The 26682-nt window shown below is 37.0% G+C and overlaps 1 protein-coding gene across 2 annotated transcripts in view; it reads left to right on the forward strand.

Moving 5' to 3' along the window:
- The window catches only part of MDFIC2 (MyoD family inhibitor domain containing 2), a 104024-nt gene that overhangs the window by 49289 nt on the left and 28053 nt on the right, over nucleotides 1–26682 (forward strand). Inside the window, exon 2 of one of the 2 annotated variants that reach the window (XM_044255241.1) lies at nucleotides 8632–8670. The exons of the other annotated variant lie outside the window; for it this stretch is intronic. Coding sequence (XP_044111176.1) covers nucleotides 8632–8670 — 39 coding nt within the window. The remainder of the gene's footprint in view (nucleotides 1–8631; nucleotides 8671–26682) is intronic. 2 annotated transcript variants of the gene reach the window in all.

Raw genomic sequence — 26682 nt, forward strand, 5'->3', positions numbered from 1 at the left:
TGGAAGAAAGGAGAGAAAATAAATTCAATGGTCAGAGAATAAATGCACTGAAGCAATACAGATAGAGCTCCTACCATCTGCCTGGCACCATTTCCTGGTTCTCAGGAGAATAAATTTTAAAAAATTCTTTATCTTTCATGGGCAGTTAGGGAGACAGGTATTCACCAATTGTTATGATATAACTTGAGCCTTATATTGTTCAAGAATATTCTTCCCAGGACCTATACTTACAATTTTTTTAGCAGAGTCATGCTGAGTCTAATATAAATTACTATTCTGTAAGGAGGAAGAGAGTTTTATAAAATTTTAAGTCAGTAAGTTTATTTTCAGAATAACGAAAAGATAAGCTACTTTTTATTTTTCTCTAAAAACTTTCTTTCCCCAATTATAAACTACTTTCTAAACAGTACACAAAGCTTTGCTTTTATAGTTAGGATTGCCAGATTAAATAGAGAATGCCTCATTGAATTTAAATTTCAGATAAATAATGCATAATTTTTTAATATTAAGTATGTTCTACATACTACATGGGACATACGTCTCCTAAAACTTATGCATTGTTTATCTGAAATTCAAATTTAAACAAACATCCTGCATTTTTATTTGCTAAATTGGCAACCCTACTTTTGGGGGTGCCTGTCCAATCTTCAGACTCTTCACTCTAAGTTTACTGTGTGTGGTTTTAATGAATACAATGGATCCCACAGTGGCTGAGATACAAAGCAGGCTCCTTGACCTTGTGTTTACAACAGCGCCGTTGTTCAAGTATGCAGACTCAAATAACTGTGTTCCCAGCTTACTTTCCTAAACTGCTTCTGGTTCCTCACACAGGTAACAAAGTGTGACCTTTATCCTTTTCTTCCTCCAGAAGAAAACAGAAATTTTCTAAAGGGGAAAAAAATTTTAAAAATTAAAAATGACTATGAACTATTCTAGAATCCTAAGGCTGTCAATACTTTATGCTTTTAAATAGTTGCCATGGTTCACCCCAGAAGCATCTGCATATTTCTGTGGGTTTTTTCATGGTGTGTAGTGAACTTTGATATCTTTGGGGAATAAAAGAACTCTCTGTCTATCTACACATATATATTTAACAATGCAAGTTATTGTTATATAAATGTAGGCTGTTGTCAATTTCAGTTCCCTGCCATATCAAAAGAACAAAGCAGGCAGGAAGAGCAAAAGGATGATCTAATATGCCTACGCTAATAACAAAGCCAGTGTCCTAAATTGGCAATGGCAGCCCTCTTCTGCGGAGATTGTTTTTAACACCAGCAGTAGACATTTAAAAAAATTGGATGGTGACAGGAAGAGTACATTTTAAATTGTCAACCTTCATGATGTCCTTTTGAAGAATAGCAATTACATAACTCAGGGAGCTTTATTTTGCATTTGAAAAATATATATATATATAAAGCAGTTTGCAGGGTTATGCAAGACTCCATATTCAGAATTCTTTGTAGAAATCAAAGTTACTTACTCTTTACTGTAATCATTTGTCCTTTTATTACCCAATTGTTAGTTAAGGTTGAAATCAATATTAAGTATTAGTACAGAATGAAAACTGTCTTCTATTTCAGTTATTAACAAATCCACTTAAAGAGGCTGACAACCATATGGTATTTCTTAATCATAGTTGAGGTCCAGTTTGTAATTTCCTAAGGGTCACTCACCTTTCTTCTTCTCTATGGCATTAAAAGAGTTTGCTAATAATATTGTAATATTTTGCTAAAGTTTTAAGTTGCTTCCTCTTAAGCAGTGAGAGGAAAATGTTATGCAAAGGTAATTTTATATCACCAAAATGTCATTTGGTCTTTTTTTTTTTTTTTCTAATTCTCTTCTTCTTTCGAAATAATTTTAGGGAAAAAATTCTTATAAAAATACAGATCTAATGCCAAAAGAAATGCATTGCAAGTACCCTAAATAGTTAATGTATTTTCTAAATGAATGATTTAAAATAGCTATTAAAGGAGAGGAAATGAGCTTAGGTTTCTAGTAATGACTTCTCCTCTTCAAAATGAAATCTGTAAATCCCTGATTGCAATTCCAAATCCCCAAAGGACCAGCAGTTCTGGGACCAGGGCTCACTGGCTTTATGTCTAATAGCACCAGATAAGTAGCATGATTTTTATATATGTAATTTGGGAGAATATTCAGAATTTATAGACCTGGAGACAATTTATGAATGAATTTCCTTTTTAAAGTACATTATTCTAAAAATCAACTTTTCCACCCAAATGGTAAGCAGAGCACATAGGAATGTGAGCGGCATGGATATATACGTACAGAGACATATGTATATGTATTTATATATGCATGCACACACATGCACAAAATATAAGTAGCATCTTATTCATAAGAGCATAATGATTCAGGCTGTGATTGTTAATAAAAATGCATTTCTAACCATCAACTTTGAGTCTATTATTCTAAGTTAATTGCATTTGCCCTGAAGAGACTTACAGCTGGCTGTCAGCCTGTTTGTGTCAGTTTCATTTTATTCGTCAGTCAATCCTGTCTTTTTAAATCCCATATATTGATCAAATAGATTTTTTAGCATACCTCCCCAGCTTTCTCAGCATTTAAAAAAATAAAGAATTATCTCAATATTATTATCAGATGAGTCTGATCACTTCATTCATTTGCATGTTATCTTAATTGCTATTTGAGTAGCACACAGATGCCCTTTTGACAGGCCCATAAGATTGCCCTTAAATTTAACAGATGTAATGCTCAAGGAGGCACTGAGAAAAAGTTAAACAAAAGTTAAATGTTTAAGTCTACACTGCAGTGGTCAGTGGCATCCCCGCTTTTCAGGAGGAAGAGAAGGTACTCATCACGGTAAACGTTAATTCTCTACCGGAGTGCATCACAGAGTAGAAAGCATCTTGTTAAAATTCGTCCTCCAAAGAGGTGTATTATTAGGTGGTGAAGTGGATTAAAGAAATAAATGGGTACCATGTTCCCATTTGAGCCAAAGAAAACCAGGGGGGGAAACAGAAGAGCAGGGAGGTTAAGGTAGAAAAGTAGCTTAGGTGGAAAATCTGAGAAGAATTAGAATCTTCCTTATGTGAGTCAGGTTGCACAGAGGAGAGATAAAAGGCATCACAGGGTGAGGAGATAATTAGCAGATCAGAAGCAAAGCAGTTAAAAGGTGACCCTTACCTCCTCTGTTACTCAGTCTAAGAAACTATAGACAATTATTACAGTATTTTCTCCAGGGATGTGTGATACAGTTCCTCCACATATCCTCCAAGATACAAAGCTCTCTCAGCATTGTCATTGCATTGCTTGAATTCAGTGCTTTTTATGGAAATTCCTTTACATCACGCCAGCCTTGTCTTTCAACCTTGCTTTAGATCAGTGATTCTCTAACGGGGTGATTTCACACCTCCCCCACCCAGGGGACATTAGAAATACCTGAAGACACTGGGGAAAGGTGCTCCTGGCCTCTGGTAGGTAGACCAGGGATGCTGCTTGCTACACAGCCCGCAGTGCCCAGAGCAGCCCCCCACAACAAAGAATCATCCAGTGTCAAGTCACAATAGCGCTGAAGTTAAGAAAGCCTGCTTTAGATGGATGACTGAAATGCACTTAAAGCTAAAAAACAAAACTACATCACAGTTCAGCAGTAGTGCAGTGAGTAGGATTTAGCAACTCTGAGAGGCAGAGCTCAGTACAGCAGCCACACAAAAGAATTTCACACTTGCCTATTAAATAATACAATTCATTACCTAGACCCCAGGAACAGTTGAGCAGAATACAACCCCAATTTTGAGGAGAACAAAGAAAAATGAAAATCATTGCTTGATAGGAGACATTTCAAAGACCTCCAAGACAAACCAACTGAAAAATCCCCAATAAAAAGACTCAGCAAGAAAATTGTGTCACAGACCCTAATCCTCAACAGACCTTAACAAGATGCTCATGAGCCAAAGACTCATGTCTGCAGAAGACAAAAGACATCAGAAGCAACGTCGTCTAGAGAAGGATTATCATTAAGACGCAGGAGAAAGATAAAACAGATTCTTCAACCTTACAATGAGAACTCCTAAAAATAATAACCACACATGTGTCACGATAACTGTTCTATCCTTTAGCTCCTGGGCAAATTAATATTTAGGTTAGGCCTGGGGCAATATTTTTAAAACCTTTATTTTTGACGGATGTTTTTTACCCCACCTGACCAGACACCCCTGCCACCAATCCACTCCCTGGCACAGATGGCCAAGACATTTGCTTTTTCAAATACTCCATATTTCCACAGCCACCCACCAGACAAAAATTAGATTACCAATGCTTGTGTAAACTTTCCAAGCTCTGACACAATAAGATTCCAGGAAATGTACATGCACAGCTAAAAGCAGCGTTATACATAATGCACTGTAATTCCAACAGACAAGTTGCTATCTTCGATAGATATACACATTTTCCATGCCAAACACATGAACGTCAATACATTTTTCTCAAGTTAAAATGGAAACCATTTAACAGATATAATGGGCACAATGAATTTCATTTTGCATTACTAATGCAGCAGCAGTGAAGGAGGGAAGGTCTGGCAAGGACTGCAATGAGACCAAGAAAAACAGGAAACAACTTAGAAGCTGTCATTGCTGTCCAAGTTATTGCCCCAAAGCATGGTCATGGAACCCAAGGGATACTGAAACTTCACATCCTCAAAAATCAAATTCCACATAAATAAATTTTCTGTTTATGGGGAAAAAAGTAAAACGTGGACATTTCTGCAAAAAGAGCAAGAGAGTGTCCCCAGGTATTTTTCCTATGGTTCCTGAAGAGATGTTACTCTCTCTTCAGGAGTATAAAGGAGAAACATATCCCCCAACACCCTTTTTCATCACTGTTAGAAAAATGGCAGAAACAGAAACATGCATCATTGGCTCTTACCCTTATTTCAAGTCTTACTGGCATCTTAATTTATTCAGTCATTGCACACTGAAGGCATTTTTTTTTCTATCTACTAGATTTAGGTAAGAAAACTCTAAAGGCCTAAACAAATGTTATCATGCAGTTTAGAATGAAGGTTTTGAGCACCAGGTTATTGGAATCGGAAAAACCTCAGTTCTAAGCCCATCGCCGCTGCTTACAAACCAAGTGAGCTGGGGCAAATGACTCAAGCAAAATTTCGGTTTCTCCATCTGTAAAATGGGTACATGTTCCCCATGTTGATAGTTTTTAGGAAGGATTAAATGAGATCATGTGTGTAAAGCATTTCATATCTTAATGTCCAGCAGCAGCAGGGACATGATTAAATATTCTGGCCCTTCCAGGTTCAAATCCCAGCCCCCACAGCTTCTGGGAACTTTGGTATGTTAGTTAGCCACACTGAATCTCAAATGCTTAATCTCTGAAATGAGGATGGTAATAATAATAATAACTACTTAGGGGATTGTTATGGGACCAAAATGATAAACATAAAGGGCTTTGTGATCTCTAATACATTTTAGTCATATTTACAAAGGGGATATAAACAACTCTCATATTGGGCTCTGCAATAGTGGTGGAAAGTATCTCAAAATGTAAACGTACATACAGAAGGAGACTTGGAAAGACACCGATTGGATGAAGAGCATGAGCTTTTCTTCCTTATGTTCGCCATGAGTTCCAGCAGTGATTTACCTTTCTTGGATTTTATTTTTGCCCTTAGAAAACAAAAACACCTCTCCCCGCAGTCAAGTTTTAAAAGTGGAATATGACAATTTCTAAAATATTTCCAAAATATCCCCACTCCCAGCAACTACTGACTTTTTCCTCTAACACGCCGTGTTGTGGTACATCATCTAATTACAGCAGTCAATGCCGGGACAGTCCGTGGCTAAAACCGTTATGACAGGAATTGGTTTCAAGTATAAAAAATGGTGGACACAGAAAAAATGAAGAACGCCTTTGGCTGTGAAGGGTCAAGATGAGTTAGTAAGCTATTAACGTGGCACATTTTTCAAACTTCCATGAGAAATATTTAGTGTTTCCAAACCACTTATCAAGATCCTAATTCTGTCATCTTCCAGGCCTCTATGACTGAAAATTCAGAACACCACTTAATATCCTAATTGTTAAATTGCCCTGGAGGATGAAAATAACTCAAACTTTTAGCTTGTTTCCATCTTCCCATGCACAATAAACTTTTCAAAGTGAGGGGCTTCTGAGGTGTACCATGTTTAGCCAGATGAAAGATAAACCAGATTGGTATGACAGTCAGCAATAGAAAGACAAACAAATTAAGTACTTATAATTAAAGCTTGAGGAATGAAAGAATTCACACTTTCTTAGAGCTATTATTTCAGACAGTCTGGTGTCAGAATTAAAAGCCAACCAGTGCATCTGTTTATATTGCCAAGGATTTTCACAGTAAGAAGGGCTAGGAAACACATATTTTTTAATTAGGGTCCAAATTCCAAAGAACACCAAAAAAAATAGTATGTCAAAAATATATGTTCTTGTGATTTGTATTGTTCAATGTCTAAACAAAGACAAAAAAGTTATGTTTCTTCCTTCTCCTTCACAAACACAAGTGAAAGAATTAAAAAAAAAAAAAAGTAATTCTGTTGCTTTGGCCACAGACTCTTTTTCTGTTATCCTGCTTGCTTCTGGCTTAGCTACTGCTTTTCTTTCCCTGGATGAAATAATATAGGAAAAGCCGATTAAGGAAGGCTTCATTCACACAGAAGGTTCACCAGGATGGCTAAGTTACCAAGTCTTAAGAGCTGAATTACAATGGCCACCTAAAATGACCATTTTACACTTTAAAATACATCTTTTATTTTAAAAATTTGAGTTAGCTCTTGGCTTATACTGAGCTTTCAATTAAAAGAAAGTCCTCTTTAAAAATCTGTACTGATATATAGCACACTGTAGTACTCAAGCCTATCATTAACCTATTTTTACCTCTCACCTGCAAAATTGGAAGTACTTTTGGTCAACTGGGGGGGGGGGATCAAAATAAAAACTAATATTCTGTACAGAAAAGTGAGTAGACTTCATTTCCTAATCTATTTATTCTATTGATCATCTACTACTTGCCATACCCTGGACTTACTGTTGGGAAATATTGAATTGAACAAGACATTACTGCATCTAGCAAATCATTGGCTGATCCATCTCTAATAGGAGAGGTACAGCATTCTAGGGAAGCATTTGCCAATAGAAAGGTCCTGACAGAACTGACAGATGATTGGCCATTATCTTTTCCTTGATGGAAGAGGAAACTAAGATTTGGAAAGCTTGAGCCACATAATCACAGTGCTCTGTAGTGGGAAAAATCACAGGACTTGAATTCACTTTTCCAAATTCAAATTTTGTACTCTCCCTATAGCAATATACTTCACCCCCCAAAATGACTGCTATTTCCCCAAAACAATAATACCAAGTCATGAATGTCAAGACAGTTGACTAAAAGCTGGAAATGTGCTTTAAGAACAGAGAACAGAGTCAATATCCACCCTAATTTCATGGCATTCCAGATGGTAGAGAAGGACAGTTTAGAAGTCAGACCCAACTAGATTCTCATCTTAAAATCTATTAAACTTAACTAGCTAGGGAACATCAGGCAAGACTAGAACTCTGAAAATCATTTGGATTTTTTTAAGCAATTTTTAAACAATTTTTCAAGTCAGGATAACAATGTTTACATGAAAGGGGTAAATTTCATCAAATAGTGGAATTGAGTAGGGAGTCAATATATGTAAGTTCCTGTCTACTCTTCTCACTGTTGAAAATTGAATAAAATGGATAAAAGACCAGGTCAGCAGAAACCACATTTCAGTTTCTTGATTTCTAACCAGTCATTTTAGCATAAGATCCAGCCTCCAATTTTAAGCCATTTTTGTAGATCCTTTTTGGCATACCTTCACAAAATTAAACATTTCCATTCTGTGAACATTTTGGGAGTTAGAAAGCAGAGACTAAACAATTAAATTTAGAGAATTTCATCACCATACATCCTCTAAAAAGAGACGGGAAGAAAATAGAGTCAGAAGAAATATTTAAAATTAATTAAACCTTCTATATCATTTTATGAGTCTTTCTCCATTATAGATATAAAATTCCTCTAGCTTAGGTAAAGGGAATTTGGAGACTCACTTACTTATCTAGGATGTCCAGGAGTAGACCAGCTTCAGGAGTAAGTAAATCAAGAGGTCCAAATGATGAATTAAGTGTCCTGCCTATACCTTCTTTTCTCAGCTGTTTGGCCCTGATTTAGGCTTTACTCTGACTTATCCATGGCGGGAAAGCAGGTTTCTGTCAGTTAGAAGCCTACATTATCTTTCCACCTCATAAAAGAGGAGAGAACCCTCTACTCCCAGCAGGCTCATCTCAAGTTACAGGGGACATTCTCATTGCACACCTGACACTCATAACCATCCCACCACAAACTGCATGGTGGCTAGCCAACAGAGAATGTGGGTTCCCATGTCACTATGCACAGAGCAGGGGTGGGCAAGGCCATTCCACTCAAGCTACAGGCTGTAGGTCCTCCACCACAAAGCAGGGTTCTCTTTGCTGAAAAAAGGGGGGAAGGGATTTTTGGAAATGCAAAAACAAAGCGAAACAACAACAACAAAAATAATGGATAGCCATGTGAATAATCCTTTTTAATTTATTTTCCCTTAGGTTTATCCAGCTCAATTCAAAATCCTCTTGGAGATCCTGGTAGGTTCATCCCTACTTCTCATAATAACTTCCTATACTGACTGGTGGGTACTGTTGATACATGATATGGGAAGAACCCCATCTTTGCCCACGTCCACAATACAGCTGATACAGTCCTGACATGCAAATGATCAAATATCTGCATTAGTCAAGGCACGCTGAGATATGCTTTTACCTTGAAGGTGCTTATAGCCTATCTATGCATACATGTCAGATCAGAAAAGTTAAAAATCATGTATTTGTTTAAGCAATACAAGCATTCATAATCTACCACACATAGGATGCTGTGTTTAGTCTTGTGGGAATATAACAATCTCAGTCCCTGTCCTCAAAATTGGGGACTCTCTTAAAGATATCATTTTAAGACTGAGTTAGCAGAGAGGACTCCAAGTGTAAGTTTACATGTGAACTGGGTTTTGCAGCCCAAGTAGAAGTTTCACTAGAAGGAACAATAAAAAATGGCATGCACAAAGAGACCAACAGAGGAAAGTGTGAAATGTGTTTTCTCATTCAGTTAAAAGATTATGCATCCAAGAGGGATGGGAAATAAGTAGCAAGGTAGCTTTTAAGGATTCATCAGTAAAATCTGTGTAACTATGTTATGGTGCTTCTGGAGAAGGCAATACTATGCAGTAGATCTCAAGGAGGAGGCAGATCTAAATGGGCATTCCTCCAAGACATATTAATAAGGGGAAAAGTCCAGCTTCACATTAATAAATACAGTAATGTGCACTCCCATAAAGTAAAAATCAAACACGCATGTGTTCATTAATGTAGGTAAAACGTCTATGAAAGAGTTATCCTTAACTGATAATAGAAATCATCTCTAAAGAATAGTAAGAATGAAGCAGACGTCAGTGGTGGAGTGGGGATTTTGCTTTTAGTTTTACACTTCGTGTTACTTTTTTTTTTTTTTTACAATAAAAATGTGTCCACATGTTGCTTACATAATAAATAGATAATTGTTTACAAAAAATAAAGTCTTCTATTAAAACAAGGGTCAAATCACTAGCAGGCTAAAGAATCTGGTCTTTTAAAAATTAACAATATTATTGCTTTTGGTTTCAATGGAACAGGTAGCTAATAAATAAAGGTGCAAACTAGGAAGAACAGTATTTTGCAGAGGGCATTATCTTGGAGCCTATAAACAAATAAGCAAGTAGAATTCTTTGGAGATTATTACAAATATATAATACATTTATTTTATATGTGTATATATAAATTAAATATACAGGTTAGGTCTATATTTTCATATAGGAGGCCATTGCAGGTACATGTATAATAAACATATATAACTGTAAATATATAATGAATATATATGAGTGAAAAATAAGAGAAGGAAAGAAGACTTGTTCTTTTTTAAACATAGGTATTTAAGGTATCAAAGAGATGTCTTGAGGATGTTATTTTGGGAGTTATCTTAAAGATAGGAAATCTGGATCTGAGGTCACAATGAGCTGAATCTGATTTCAGTTTAGACTTGGTAGTGATCTACATGAAGATGAATGGAAAATATGAATGAGGTCCAAAGGTCCTCAGGGATTAAATGAGGTCAGGAAGGGAAAGGGTGAGGGAAACTGAAGCCAAGTCTTTGGGAAGGATCATCCATTAAGAGAAGGGAAACAGTGCCTTTGCTCACTCATTCACAACTAATAGTTTTCAAGGACCCCAAGCTCAGCACTGCTGGTTTTGAGGACAGAAAGAATAGGAGGGGAAAAAATGGCATGGAGACTAACCTTAAGGACCTTACAGCTACTGGAATGCAAATACTAACATTAAAGGTCTTTGCAAGGTCTCAATGCATCACATCGACCTTTAGAACACTATTATCACCTCCTTTCTATGAATGAAGAAAGGGCACTTTGTCTTAAGTTTTAACAGCTCTGAAATATCAGGGACCTGATTTGAACCCTAAGTTTGTCCTGCACCACAAGCCATAAACAAGTAGAACACTGCTTCCAAAAAAGTGGCCAGTCAGGCATCATATGAGAAACATCAGAATAAGAGAAGAACCAGAATTCTGTTAAAGACAACAGGGACAGAGTCATGGGCCTGACTAACCATGTATTAAGGAAGAGAAAAACTGATTAAAGATCACTGATTTGGTGATGAGAAAGTCTCGTATTCACTTTATTCATTCAACAAAGATTTATAAAGCACATAGTATCCCATATCACATGAGCTTTGAAAGAGGAGTTTCATCTAAAAGGGGATGGAACTCAATTGTAAGGGATTAAGGAATGAGTGAATAATGAAGTAATAGTGTTGGGACCATGATCAAAGGAGCGAGACTGATACAAAGCGAAGGTCAAGCAAAGCTTCATTTTGCGTCAAGCATGGAGAATCAAACCACCCCTTACAAAGAGGCAACCTCTCTCTGCCTTACAGACTAGCTTTTAAGGGCAAAGGCCATGTGTTTGGGCCTGGCCACCCACAGGTGACCGATGAGATTGTAACACAGAGAAAGCTGCACCGTCATGCTAGGTCACACATAAGTGACCAATTGAATGAAATGAATTACAATTTACCCTATAGTAGATATTTGAACTAGTCTATCATCTTGGTCAGAATTGGAGCCCAAAAGGCACCCAAAGGGTGGGGCTCACACTACTTGGTAGCTAGGGAGACAGTAGGCGCCCCCACTGATTGGATACCTCCACCTGGCCTGACCCACCCTTGTATTTGGGCTTTGTTACCTGGGACTGGTTTCTGGGACTTGTTTTTAAGTAAGTCCCATGGGGGAAAGGGGGACAGGGACGGTGTAAGTTTTACTGTATAAACAACAAAATCGTTGTTTAACCGGATGGAATCACTCTGGCTAAATAGGCCCTTACATTAGGTGTTAAGGAGTTCTTTGAGGAAATGAATGAAAAAATTAATGCAAGAAGGATTTGGGGTTTTGTTACATGTAAGCATACATGCAAGGGAGGAAGGAAGCAGTAGTGTGATACTGGAAATATAGGGGAAGGGGGCAATGGTAGACAAAGATAGGTCTTGTATATGGTGAAGACATAGGGATGCAATTCCCTGGTACATGCGTTTACCATTAAAAGGAAGAGGGCCTCTTCTCCTCTGATAGGATATAGAAAATGTAAAGGAAGAGACAAATACTACAATTATATACAATCATAATGAACTGTACCAGTAAGATTTTATATGCATACTTTTGTGGGGGTGGTTGGTTTTAATTTTTATTTTTTATTTGATGATAAATGACATACAACACTGTATCCATTTTAGGTGCACAACACAGTGATTCTATGTTTATACATATTACAAAAGGGTCACCAAGTAAGTCTAGTTACCATCTGCCAGCATATAAAACTGTTACAATATTTTTTTTTTTTTTACTATATTCCCTATGCTGTACATCTCATTTCCACATCTTACTTGTTTTATCACTGGAAGATCTTTCTTCTTAACCCTTTTCACCTATTTTGTCCATGCTGATCCCCCCCTCCTCCCTTGCATCAGTTTGCTCTCTGGACATCCAAGCACTGATCCTGTTTTGTTTTGTTTTTTTAATTTTAATTTTAATTTTTTAATAAACATATATTTTTATCCCCAGGGGTACAGGTCTGTGTATTGCCAGGTTTACACACTTCACAGCACTCACCAAAGCACATACCCTCCCCAATGTCCATAACCCCACCCCCCTTCTTCCAACCCCTCTCCTCCCAGCAACCCTCAGTTTGTTTTGTGAGATTAAGAGTCACTTATGGTTTGTCTCCCTCCCAATCCCATCTTGTTTCATTTATTCTTCTCCTACCCACTTAAGCCCCCATGTTGCATCACCACTTCCTCATATCAGGGAGATCATATGGTAGTTGTCTTTCTTTGCTTGACTTATTTCGCTAAGCACGATACCCTCTAGTTCCATCCACGTCATCGCAAATGGCAAGATTTCATTTCTTTTGATGGCTGCATAGTATTCCATTGTGTATATATACCACATCTTCTTTATCCATTCATCTGTCGATGGACATCTAGGTTCTTTCCATAGTTTGGTTATTGTGGACATTGCTGTTATAAACTGTTCCTGTTTTGTAAATTCCTCATTTAAGTAAAATCATATGGCACTTGTCTTTCTCTGCCTGACTTATTTCATATAGCATAATGTCCGCTGGGTCCATCCATGTTGTTGCCAAGGGCAAGATTTCATCTTTTTATGACCAAGTAATGTTCCAGTGTGTATGCATGTCTGCACATGGGTATACACATGACATCTTATTTATCCATTCATCTACTCATAGATATTTTGGTTGCTTCCATATCTCAGCTATTGTCAATAATGCTGTGATGAACATAGGGGTGCATTTATCTTTTCAAATTAGTGCTTTCATTTTCTTTGGATAAATACATACAAAAGAAGTTCTAGATTGTATAGTAGTTCTATACTATTGTAGTTTTATTTTTAATTTTTTTAAAGATTTTTATTTATTTATTTGACAGAGAGAGATCACAAGTAGGCAGAGAGACAGGCAGAGAGGGAGGAAGGGAAGCAGGCTCCCTGCTGAGCACAGAGCCTGATGCAGGGCTCGATCCCAGGACCCCGGGATCATGACCTGAGCTGAAGGCAGAGGCTTAACCCACTAAGCCACCCAGGTGCCCCTACTTTTAATTTTTTGAGAAACTTCCATCCTGCTTTCCTTTGTGACTGTACATATATATATATATTTTTTTTTTAAGATTTTATTATTTGACAGACAGAGAGGCAGAGAGGCAGGCAGGGGTGGAGGGGGGGCAGAAAGTAGGCTCCCCGGTGAGCAGAGAGCCTGATACAGGGCTCAATCCCAGGACCCCGAGATCACAACCTGAGCTGAAGGCAGAGGCTTAACCCACTGAGCCACCCAGGTGCCCCCCAATTTATATTCTTAATAGCAGTGCATGAAGGTTCCCTTTCCTCCACATTCTTGCCAACATTTGTTCTTTTGTGTCTTTTTGATAATAGCCATTCTGAGAAATATGAAGTGGTATTTCGTTGCAGTTTTGATTTGCATTTCCCTGATGGTTAGTGATGTTGAGCATTTTTTCATGGGCCTGTCTTCTTTGGAAAAAAAGTCTATTCAGGTTCTCTGTCCATTTTTAATTGGATTGTTTGTTCTTACAATATTGACTTACAGGAGTTCTTTATATATTTTGGATGTTAACCCTTCATTGGATATATCATTTGCAAATGTCCTCTTCCATTCAGTAGGTCACTTTTCATTTAGTTAATGGTTTTCTTTACTGTGCAAAAGCTTTTTAGTTTGACATAGACCCACTGTTTTACTTTACTTTTCTTGCCCTTGCATTGGGAGACAGATCCAAAAAATGTCACTCCAGATTGATGTCAAAGAGTTTACTGCCTATTTTTCTTCTAGAAAACTTCCAGACTTCGGGACTTACATTTGAATATTTAATCAATTTTTAGTGCATTTTTTACATACAGTAAAAAAGTGGTTCAGTTTCCTTTGTTTGCATATAGCTGTCCAGTTTTCCCAGTACCATGTACTGAGGAAATTATCTTTTCCCCATTGTGTATCTTTGTCTCCTTTGTTGTAAATTAATTGATTAGAAAAATGTGGGTTTATTTCTGGGCTCTCTTCTGCTCCATTGATCGAAGTGTCCATTTTCATGCCCATACCATACTGTTCTGATTATAACTGCTTTGTAGTATAGCGTGAAATGAAGAATAATACCTCCAGCTTTGCTGTTTCTCAAGATTACTTTAGCCATTTGTGGGTCTCCTATGACTCCATACAAAGTTTAGGATTACTGGTTCTAGTTCTGTGAAGCAGAGATTAATATCTTGACAAAGACTGCACTGAATGTGTAGACCACTTTGGATAGTAGGGACATTTTACAATATTAATTCTTCCAATCCATAAACATGAAATATCTTTCCATTTATTTGTGTCATCCTTAATTTCTTTCATCTATGTCTTATAATTTTCATAGCAGAGTTCTTTTACCTCCTCATTTAAATTTATTCCTAGGTATTTAATTCTTTTTGATGCAATTATAAATGAGAGTGTTTTAATTTCTGATAGTTTGTTATCAGTGATAATAACACAATAGATTTCTGTATAATGATTTTATATTCTGTAACATGACTGAATTTATTAGTTCTAGTAGTTTTTTGTAGAGTCTTTCAGGTTTTGATAACTTACAGATTATGACAGCTTTACTTATTCTTTTCCAATCTGGACGCCTTTCATTTGTTTTTCTTGCCTAGTTGCTATGGTTAGGACTTCCAGTACTATGCTGAATAGAAGTGGTGAGAGTGAGCCTCTTTGTCCTGTTCCTAAACTTAGGAAAAGCTTTCAGCTTTTCACCAGTATGTGTAATGCTAGCTGTGGCTTTGTCTTATATGGCCTTTACTATGTTGAGGTACATTCTTCCTATAACCACTTTGCTGAGAGCTTTTATCATAATGTATGTTGACTTCTGTCAAGTGATTTTTATGCATCTACTGAGATGTTCATATGATTTTTACCCTTTTATTTTTGTTAATGTGATATATAAGGTTGATTGACTTGCAGATACTCAACCATTCTTGCATCCCTGAAAAAATCCCACCTGATCATGGTGTATAATCTTTTTAATAAATTGTTCAATGTGGTATGCTAATATTTCATTGAAGATTTTTGCATCTATGCTCACCAGGAATTAGGTGTTATGATTTTCTTTTTTTATAGTACCTTGTCTGATTTTGGTACCAGGGTAATTTTGACCTTGTAGAATGAGTTTGGAAGTGTTCTTTCTACTTCAGTTTTTTGGAATAGTTTGAGGAGAATAGGTATTAATTCCCCTTCTTGAAATATTCGGTAGAATTCACCTGTGAAAACTTCTGGTTCTGAATTTTTGTTTGTTGGGAGGTTTTTTAATTGTTATTATTACTGATGGAATTTGAAGTTGTCCAGTGGTCATATGATTGTAGTCATCTCTTGTCACAGTCTTCGTATTTCTGTTGTATCAAAAATTCAGTTCAGTTGTAACTTCTTCTTTTTCATTTCCAATTTTATTTACTTGAGTCCTCTTTATTTCCCCATGAGTATGGCTAAAGGTTTATCTTTTTTTTTTATTTTTTTAAAGAATCATAGTTTCATTGATATTTTCTTTTCTTTTTTTTTTTTTAGTTTCTATTTCATTTATTTCTGCTCTGATATTTATTATTTTCCTCCTTCTACTAACTTTGGTATTTCTTCCTTCTCTAGTTCCTTTAGGTATAAGCTGAGATTGAGATTTTTCTTGTCTCTTGAGGTGGGCTTTTATTGCTAGAAATTTCCCTCTAAGAACTGTTTTTGCTACATCCCATGGATTTTGGAATATTGCGTTGTGACTTTCATTTGTCTCAAGGTATTTTTTTTTAATTTCCTCTTTGACTTCTTTGTTGATCCACTGACTGTTTGTTCTTACATATGATCTATCCTGGAGAATGTTTCATATACACTTTTAAAAATGTGTATTTCAGTGATTTCAGATGAAACAAAAATTATGTATCTATTAAGTCCATCTGATCTAATACGTCGCTTAAGGCCAGTATTTCCTTATTACTTTTCTGTCTCACCCACCCATTCATGTAAGTGGGGTATTAAAGTCCCTTACTAATATTTTGTTATTTTCAACTTCTCTTTGTGTCTGTTGATATTTGCTTTATATATTTGAGTGCTCCTATGTTGGGTGCATAAGTATTTATTAATGTTATATCCTCTTGTTGGATTGATCCCTTTAAGGGTATTCATTATGTGATGACCTCTTTTTTGTCTTTTGTTACAGTCTTTATTTTAAAGTCTATTTTATCTGATATAAGTATTGTTACCCAACTTTCTTTTCATTTCCATTTGCATAGAATATTTTCTCATCCTTCACTTTCAGTCTGTGTGTGTCTTTCAATCTGAAGTGAGTTTCTAGTAGGCTGCATACAGATGAGTCTTGGTTTTTTGGTTTTTTGTTTTTTTAATCAATTCAGTCACTCTAAGTCTTTGACTAGAGCATTTAGTCTACTTACATTTAAAGTAAGTACTGATAGATACGTATTTATTGCCATTTTTCTCAATTGTTTTCTGGTTGTCTGTCTAGTTCATTTCTGTTTCTATGCTCTTCTCTTATTCTTTTTCCTTGCAATTTGATAACTTTCTTTAGTGTTATGTTTGGATTCCTTTCTCTTTATTTTTTATGTATCTATTATAGGTGGGTTTGGGTGTGTATGGTTACCATGAGATTTATATATAACAACCTATGTATATGTTTATTTTAACTTAGTGTTCACTTAAGTTTGAATGCATTCTAAAAGCACTACATTTTTACTGCCTCCTCCCACATTTTATGTTTTTGATGTTATATGTTAAATCTTTTTATTTTGTGTATCCCTTAACTAATTTTTAGACCATTTTTGTCTTTTAACTGCTATACTAGCTATAACATGGTTGATCTATTATGTTTATTCTGTTGTCTTTACCAGTGTGATTTTTTTTTCCCTTCATGACTATTCTTGATAATAATCAGTGCTCTTTCTTTTCACTTAAAGAAGTGCCTTTAATATTTCTTAGAGAGCTAGTTTAGTGATGAAGAACACCTTTAGTTCTTGCTTGTCTGGGAAACTCTTGATCTATCCTAAATTTCAAATTTACCAGATATGGTATTCTTGGTTGGAAATTTTTTCCTTTGAGCACTTTGAACATATATGCCACTCCCTCATGGTCTGCAAAGTCCCACTGCAGAATCAGCTGGAAGTCTTATGGGGGTTCCCTCAAATGTAACTAATTGCTTTTCTCTTGCCACTTTTAAGATTCTCTCTTTAATTTTTGACATTTTAATTATTACATGTCTTTTCATGGAACTCTTCGGGTTCATCTTATTTGGAACTTTCTGTTCTTTCTGGACCTGGATGTCTGTTTCCTTCCTCAAGTTAGAGAAAATTTCAGGTATTATTTCTTCAAATAATTGTTCTACCCCTATATCTTTCTCTTCTCTTTCTGGGACCATTATAATGCAAGCATTAATATGCTTAATGTTGTCCCACAAGTCCCTTAAACAATTCTCATATTTATAAAAATTCTTTTTTCCTATTTTCTGTTCAGTTTAGATGATTTCCACTACAGTTCCTCCCAGGCCATTGATCCATTCTTCTGAATTATCTAGTTTGGTGTTTATTACCTCTAGTGTATTTTTTCACTTCTTTGCTGTTATATTTCACAGCTCTGCTTGGAAGAATTTCCTGTTGGAAACATTTTCTATTTTTTTTGTTGAAGGCCTCACTGTGTTTATCTATTCTTCTGCCAAGTTCAGGAAACATTTTTAGGACCAATAGTTTGAACTTTTCATTGTGTAGATTTTTTATCTTCATTTTGTTTAGCTCTTTTTCTGAGGTTTTGTCTTGTTTTTCCATCTAGGACATATTCCTCTATTCTCTCATTTTGCCTAACTCTGTGTTTGTGTCTATGTATTAGGTAGTTTAGCTAGCTCTCCTAGTCTTAAAGGAGTGATCGTATATAGGAGATGTCCTGTGGAGCCCAGAAGCACCATCCCTGTGTCATTAGAGCCAGTGTGGCATGTGCCCTTCTGTTGTGGCAAGTCTATGACTATTGCAGGGACATTGGTGAGCAGTGTTGGCCCCTGGCTTGGCTATCTGCAAGGCCTGGCCACAACTGCTGGGGCACAGTGGTGGGCAACATTATCATTCTATTAGCTATGAAGCCAGTTAAAGTGCAATTTGTACCAGGCTCTCAGAGGGGAATGACCCCTGGCATTCACAGTTTAAAAAGAGGATTCCAATATGGCACCCATTAATGCCAGGATCAGCACAGCAGAACAAGATAGCAAAAATGGCTACCTCCACCATCTCAGTCCCTGAGGAGAGGCCCAGGTACTGCCTGCCTCTTCAGTATGTGCTCCATGATTAGCAAGTGGTTCTCCTTCATCTATGGTCTATGCACTTTTCTTTTTCTTTTTTCTTTTTTTTAAGATTTTATTTCTTTATTTGACAGAGAGAGATCACAAGTAGGCAGAGAGGCAGGCAGAGAGAGAGGAGGAGGCTGGCTCCCTGCTGAGCCTCTAGAGAGCCTGGGCTCGATCCCAGGACCCTGGGACAATGACCTGAACTGAAGGCAGAGGCTTTAACCCACGGAACCACCCAGACACCCTGTCTATGTGCTTTTCAGTCTGGTGTTTTGTACTGGTTTCCAGGGTGAGTGAGTCTTCACAGATGCTTTGAAAGCAGTTTTCCTTTACTTATACTCTGTAGTTTTCCTGGATGTATTTCCTGTTGGTTTTCAAAGCCAGATGTTTTGGGATTCATCTCTCTTGTGTAGGATCTAACAGTTAGAGTGCCTGATGTGGAGCTCAAATCTCTTGCTCCTCTGGAAATCTTTGAGACCCCTCCCACCCAAAGAAATCTCTTCTTGGGTGTAGCTTTTCTTTTCTTTTCTTGAGACCATGTCTCTGCCTCTTCTACCCATCTCAGTGCTGTCCCTTGTTGTACAGGCTATGTTTGTCCAGCTCCTACATCCTCTTCAGAGGAAATTATTGCATGCAAGGCTATAGATTTGCTGTGTCCACAGGAAGAGCTGAGTTCAAGATCTCCCTGCATTTCCATCTTAAATCCCCTCTATATGTCCACTTTTGGATTGTGGTTCTCAACCCTGGCTCTACATTAGAATCATCTTGGCCACTGTCACAAATTTTAATCTCCACAGTGACCTCCAGACCAATTAAATCAGAAAAATCTTGAGGTTTCTTTGGGCTGAGGATATTCAAGGCAGGTTTTAAAGAGAAGCTGGCAGGATTTAACTAGGTGAGAAGAAGGCAGGCATTACATATGACAGTGACTTGAGGAAAATTTTCACAGGAGCCAGTGAAGAAATTAATTCACTTAAAACAAAGAAAGCAAGGAAGACATATGGAAGACAGTAGAAATGGTAGTATGTGGGCAGATCACATAAAATCACTATAAATTTCTAAATTGCTACAAGGTAGATATAGGTGCATCCCATTACTTACGATGATAAGCTATATTAAGAACAGAGATCTTTTCAGTACTAGTCACTCTTGTATTCCCAAACCACTCTCAACATCCCTGGCATATAATAGGTGTTCAATAACCATTACTTGAATAAATACGTTTAATAAGTAAACAAATATATAACTCAGATGTCATCCCAGGAATCTCTTCAGAGTCTAGAATCCTTGTCTAGAATCCTTGAGAAAAGGAGAATTGCCTCCTACCCAACCCCAAATTGCTCATTGCAAAACTTTTCTACACCTCACTCACCTATCTGGGTCCTCAAGTAGCTTCAATGGATATGATTTCAATCCCTTTGTTCTTAATATCATCAACAATAGATTATATCTAATAGATTTGTACTCCAGTTGGAGAAAAGTAAAAAAATCATAGGGACGAGGACTTTGTGATCAAAGTACTAGCTAGCAAGCAATTTTAAAATGATCTTAGATAGCTATGTTGTTAACTATGTCACTTGACCATTCTCATTGGCCATTATGCCATTCTGAGATCTTGCCTCTTGCCATATTACTACACTCCTATTTCTCTCAAACTTCACCAGTACCAACCAAACCACAAATTTCAGCTTCTTCTTACACAGGGCAATTTAACTAGGACCACCTCCTATACTATGGCTTGGGGGAAACTCACTTTAGTATCCAACTTTCTCAGAAATTACTCTGCCAAACCAAACCTCCGCTATTAGCCCCATCTCTCTTAGGGCTTCAAATTTTTTAGCCAACTATGATTTTTAATGGAATTTTTTTTCTTCTCTTTATACAAAAGAATGAATCACCTAGGGAAGACAAGTAGAAAATCTCCAACCCATTAACAAGTGAGGACCCATGAGGGAATAAATATTCATTATCAGTAGTTCACAAAACAATATGTATTCAATGACTGGGGAGAGTAACCCTTCCCTTCCTTGCTAAGGAGTCACAAAATGAATGTCTTTGTCTTAAAATGTCATCACTATATCCAGTCACTTGAGTGGTGGTGTGAATACAGTGGGCACTCAACACATGTGCACTAATCATGAGGATAAAGGGTAAAGATGAGATACTCTCTGAGATTTTATACCTTATAATAATAGTGGTAATAATAGCTACTTTGTATGTCCAAAGTCGTTTAAAAGCATTAACATTTCACATGGCGCACATCCTCAGAAAGCAGATCAATATTTATTCTTCCAAGTGTGTCGAGTATACAGTTGGGGCACCTCGAGGTGAAATCGTCACCCTGCCAGTGTCAGCCGCAGAACTTGGAAATCACATCCCCCAGTTCATTATGTCAGAATAATAAAGTGACCCTGGCCAGTTGAACATACTCATTAATGGTTAGGGGGAAGCGGGGCGGAAGAAGCAGACAATAGGCTTCGGAGGCATCCAGCACTAACTAGCCTTCAAGAAAACAGGACTGTTATTTGGCAAAGCAGCAGTTTGGGAAGAGAAAAAGCCATGAAAACACACACACACACACATACACAGACACAGACACAATCACAGCAGGCCTGTTTAGTCCTTCCAGATGAGAATTTATCTTTGTGACTCGTGGACCACGTAATTTCACTGCCACTAATTGGGAAGGGTAAGAGAGAGTAGAAGGGACTACCTTTTGCCCCATCTCCTTTCCCTCTGTCTCTCTCTCTCTCATTAGTGTGTGTTTAGCTGATTAAGCAAATCAACCTTAATTAGTAACTAACTAGAAAGAACTCTGCAAGGTTTAGTTAAGCAGCATCAAAACCCACAGCCTGTTCTCAGAGCCCATTAAGAAGTAATCATCCAGCGCAACTAACAAGTCACTCAGACCATACTTTTGTAATTTGGCTCTTTTGTTCTGTCAGTTTGAAGAGCGCTGCGCATGTGATGCAATTTAGAAGGGAGCTCTTTCAGAGCCTTCACTCAGGAAGGCGTTGGGAGCTCTGGGGGTAGAGCTTAGCTCAGAAAAAGGGAAAGAATTCAAGTTTGCGTTGACAGCTTGATCCCAGAGAGAGATGACTGGCTGCTTGTCTAGCAGGTCCTTTGGGTGTGGATGAGGCAGGGGCAGGAGTCTTAGTCTTAAGTGAACATGTGCCGCCAATGTTAAAGGCACAATTACCTTCCTGTGCACTGCTCACTGTTCGCTACCGCTGTTTCCTTCAATAAAACCTCTTTTCCATTGCCACACGGAGCCTGTAAGGCAGTCATATTTTTCACGCACGGTACACATACTAAAAGCCCTTGTGTGTTTTTAATAGATTTACAGCTGATAACAATAGGGCTGTTTTGTCACAAAAGGTAAAAATGTATTTGTTACAAATGCAGAACCATGGCCAGTGTTGACGTGCCTCGCAGCTGCTAGTCCCTCATAAGGGTCAATTCAGCTCCTGTGAGCTGGGAAAGGTAGCAAGTAATCAAGTTGCAGGTCTCTTTATTCAAACGCAAGTTTGCCGTTTGAATAAAGAGCTTTGTTGGTTGAGACCCTCTTTTCCCACCTGGGAGAAAGATGATAATGGCAGCCTGGTGTGGCGGGCATGCAGAATCCTCGGATTTGAATGCATACTTGGCCCTTGCATTCATCATGGAACCTTGTCATGGAACCTTGTCTTCAAAACTCAAAGAGGATGAAGGGATGGGATAAATTGTTCCATAGAGTAAACCAGAGAGGAGGTAGCCATCGAAAAATGAGACTCCTTGACTAATAATTTACAGATTGCTATGATCACAGCTTAGTTTTGTTTTTTGCTAAAGGAAATGATGTATTTACCAGTAAATAATAAATAAATGACTTCTATCAGCCCATTCCAAGAGAGATTTCTGTTGTTCAAACATCCACTTGGCTAGACTTAAAAGTGTGTATATTCACCCATTATTTGCCTAATTAAAATGAGTTGGTAGAGGTTTTGAGAACCAAATGAGGTTCTAGTGGTCAAAAATAAGGGTTTGACACCAATCTATATCCAAATACATATTTTTATGAAAGGACATACTGGTGAAAAGAGTTTCTGTTGTTATACTAGGGGTGAAATAGATCTTCTACATTATTTTATGGAATAAAGGGAAATATGCTGCTTGTTATTCAACTGTGTTTTCTTTCTTATAAGAAGTAATATGTGACATTAGTTGTTCAACACATATTATCAGATCTGCCAGTGGGACACAATATACTGTCAAGTGGGCAGTTGCATGGATTCAGATCTTGGCCACACTCTTGTTAATTCTATGATCTTAAGTAAACGTCTCTAACTCTTGGGCCCAATTTCTCAGTCATTATAGTGAGCATGGTAGTAATATTACCTACCTCCATAGCATTTCCTATAAGATAAGATTATATAATAAATATATTCTGTTCAAATCCTGGAATTCAATATACATTAAATACTTTTAAAATTATTATTCTATAATAAATACTGAAAACATTCATTAATGAATTCACATATGAGTTGTATTGCATATTATTAGCCAGATTCATTAAGAGTAGTGGCTGTAAACAAACAAACAAACAAACAACAACAAAAAAAAAAACCCCACATTTCACGGCCTCGGCCTAACTTAATAAAAATTCATCCCAAGCCACTCAAAGCTTAACACAGGTAGATATTTCAAGTTACTGTCCCCCATCTGGTGACTCAGGGATCCAGGTTTTTTTTAATCTTTTTGCTCTGCTATCACCAGGGGCTCCCCAGTTTTCTACTGCATTCCTTTTTTTTCCCTTTAAATTCAATTAGCCAACATACAGTTCATCTTTAGTTTAAGATGTAGTGTTCAATAATTTATCAGTTGTTTATAACATCACGTCATGTGCTCCTTAAAGCCCATCACCAAATTATCCCAGCCTCCACCCACTACTGCATCCTTCACTTTAAGCTGTCCATTAAATAAAGAATAAAACGTGGAGAATCATGTGACATAGTTTAGAAGACAAACTTGTAAGTGTGACACATCCTTTTTTCCCCACATCCCTTCTGCCAGGACCATTTGCATGACACCATCCAGATGCAAAAAGGTCACCGGAAAATGTTGTGTAACTGTGTGTCCAGAAAGAAGAAGTACATTCAACTCAGTAGGCAACCAAATCAGGATGTGTCACCAACGTAAATCTTTACGAGCTAAAGATGATATATTTGAGAGTATTTTCCTTAGCTACACTTGAAGCAGAGGATATACCAATATATGTAAAGAAGGAATTCTCTGAATATGCAATGTTTATATATATATATATATATATATATACTCTCTCAATTATATATATATATATAAATATAAAATCAGCCCCATTGAGATACACACACACACACACACACATATACACACACACACTAGTCCCATTGACCAGTAAATACTCTTACACACTGAACTTACTTGATTGAGGTCTCTGTTTTTTTCTTCTCCTTTGCTGCTCCCTCTTCTACAATATGTGCCAGGATGCTGGTAACAGAAAAAAAAATTTTTTTTACCAAAAGTTTTATGCTTTTTGCAAAAGAAAATGTGCATTCTTCCTGTCCTTCCTCTAGAGTCATCTCTTGACTTATCTTCTCTGGAAAGACCTTTTACCATGGAGGCTGTGAGCATCCCTCACTGGTATCCCCATAACCCCTGTTGTCGCATTTGGTACATGGCTTTCTCAAGGTCACTTAACTGAACTTGGCTGTTGGAAAATAAGTGAAGACTGATTTGGGTTTTTTGTCTTTGGTTTTCTTTAAAGATTTTATTTATTATTTGACAGAGAGAGACACAGCGAGAGAGAGAACACAAGCAGGGGGCAGTGGGAGAGGGAGAAGCAGGCTTCCCGCCCAGCAGGGAGCCCGATGTGGGACTCAAACCCAGGATCCTGGGATCATGACCTGAGCTGAAGGCAGACGCTTAACCACTGAACCACCCAGGCGCCCCTGACTTGGGTTTTCATCTGAGTTTATCCTCACCTGCTATAGTGTCTGCTATATAGTAGATAAGACCATTTACCAAACAAATGGATGCATTTGAGGAAATAACCCAATTGTACATTTTCCTCAGTAAGGAAAATCATAATACAAATAAAAGCTGAATACTGTCTATCCAAGAAGAAATGATTCATGAAAAACATCAGTGTGAGGAAGATACATTTTTTTATTAAACTATGAAACTCTTTGTTTTTCCGTTTTTAATTTTTAACATTTAGCATCATCCTTTTAAAAAGTAAAAAATCTTGACTATTTCATCAGGATCCAGTATGCTGACTGGGGAACCATTTTCCTTTCCTATGTGTATTCACATATTTTAGCTAGAAGACAAGGACAAATGACGGGGAGCAAAGGTCCCAGGGATCCTTCTCCCAGAACTTTTGTGCTATCATCCAAAAACCGAGACTATCTCTGAATCTCTATTAGTGAAACATTATTTTTTTGGCAACCTAACATTAGTCATAAGACAAACAGCTCCTTTTGAGGGATAGGAATGAATGCTTAAGCTGGAGATAGTTTAGTTTTTTAAATTAAACTTTCATCAGAAACAAAGAATTTTGTCAAGGTTTTTTTTCCCATTTACAGTGAAACACAACATGATACAACATTCGCTTTCTTCAGTATTTTTACATTATTGTAATATTTTAGATCTTGTTATAGATAGTCATCTTTGAAAAATGTCTTTCTTCACATCAAAACTTCTAAAACTTAAGGGAACTGAAGACTATGGCTAGCACCTTATCCAGTCCCAAATAATAAAATATTTAGCAAACATTATTCTAATAGCGGCAACCTTATTCAAATTGAGATTAAAGTTTCTCTTTTGCATATAATATAGATTGCTTACTAATTACTATAATACTATTATATTATCAATATTACCCATTACAATACATGTATTATGAGTGTTACTATTTACCTATGACATCTACTTTATCAGAGGAAGTACACTGTTATAGTTAAAACTCACCTTCTTTTCTGAAACCAGACTTCCTTGTTTAAATCCCAACCGTGCCTCTTACTATCTGTCATTTTAATTCACAACTTATATTATCCTTCTGTGCCCAGCCTCCTCATATGTAAAATGTGGAAAGTAACAATGTTTAGTAAATTGGGTTAAGGTAGAGATTTAGATTAGCATCAAAAGCCTTATGGAATATCGGCTCATCAAAATACTCTAGAAATATTTAGTATTAGTACCTATTGAGAGAGTAATACATGTTCAGCTTTTCTATGTTCTTATTTCTGTTCCCCTCATCCTGTTAATCTGTCTTCTATTCTTACTCATCTATTGAAATTGTTTTAACAAACATTATCAGATTGCCAAATTCAGTGATTTGTTTTTCATCTGGAAATATTATTGCCTTCTTTGTAGCATGTGGTCCTTCCAACCAGACTCTTTTTCTTAAAATGTTTTCATCTCTTGGGCTAGGAGAAGAGGTGTGGAAAGACTCAGAGAGACTAATATCACAGTGGCTCAGAGAAAAACAGTGTAATGAGAAGGTAGGAACTGGTTTACGTGTTAATTTGAAAGATAGCAGTCGAATAACAATAACTAGATTCCTGGACTCCAGTCTACTTTCCCTAAAATCCATCCTTCATATTGGCCTTTCTGAGACAAAGATAAGATCTTGTTTTATTCCTCCTTAAAACCTTTATTTCAGACTCAGTTTGTATGTTTGTGGGGGTAGGGTTGGATCACCTGTATCGTATGTCTGAATATAGTGCATTTTTCCAAGAGACGACCCACATATTCCCTTGGCGTCCATCCCTCCCAGATCAAGAACCACTACCCCAGAGGCTAAAGGCTGAAGAAAGATCTTACCATGCTCTGCTTAACACTGGTTTCCACAATTTGAAGTTTTACAAACTTTTTCTACTTCATGGAATGTCCCTGCTTTTAATTACCAACTGGTAATTGAATACTAATTTTTAAGACTCAATGGAAATTTCATCTCCTCTTAGATATATTCCTACATGGCATCCAGCATAACTGCAAATTCCTGAATTTTGCACCCATAGAACTGTGTACATACCTCAATTATCCACTTATCGTATGCTCTGGAAATTGCGTGAATGCCCGTCACCCCACAGAATAGTGAACTCTGAA

This window comes from Neovison vison, chromosome 6 (assembly GCF_020171115.1).
Source record: "Neovison vison isolate M4711 chromosome 6, ASM_NN_V1, whole genome shotgun sequence".
In the NCBI taxonomy this organism is placed as follows: Eukaryota; Metazoa; Chordata; class Mammalia; order Carnivora; family Mustelidae; genus Neogale; species Neogale vison.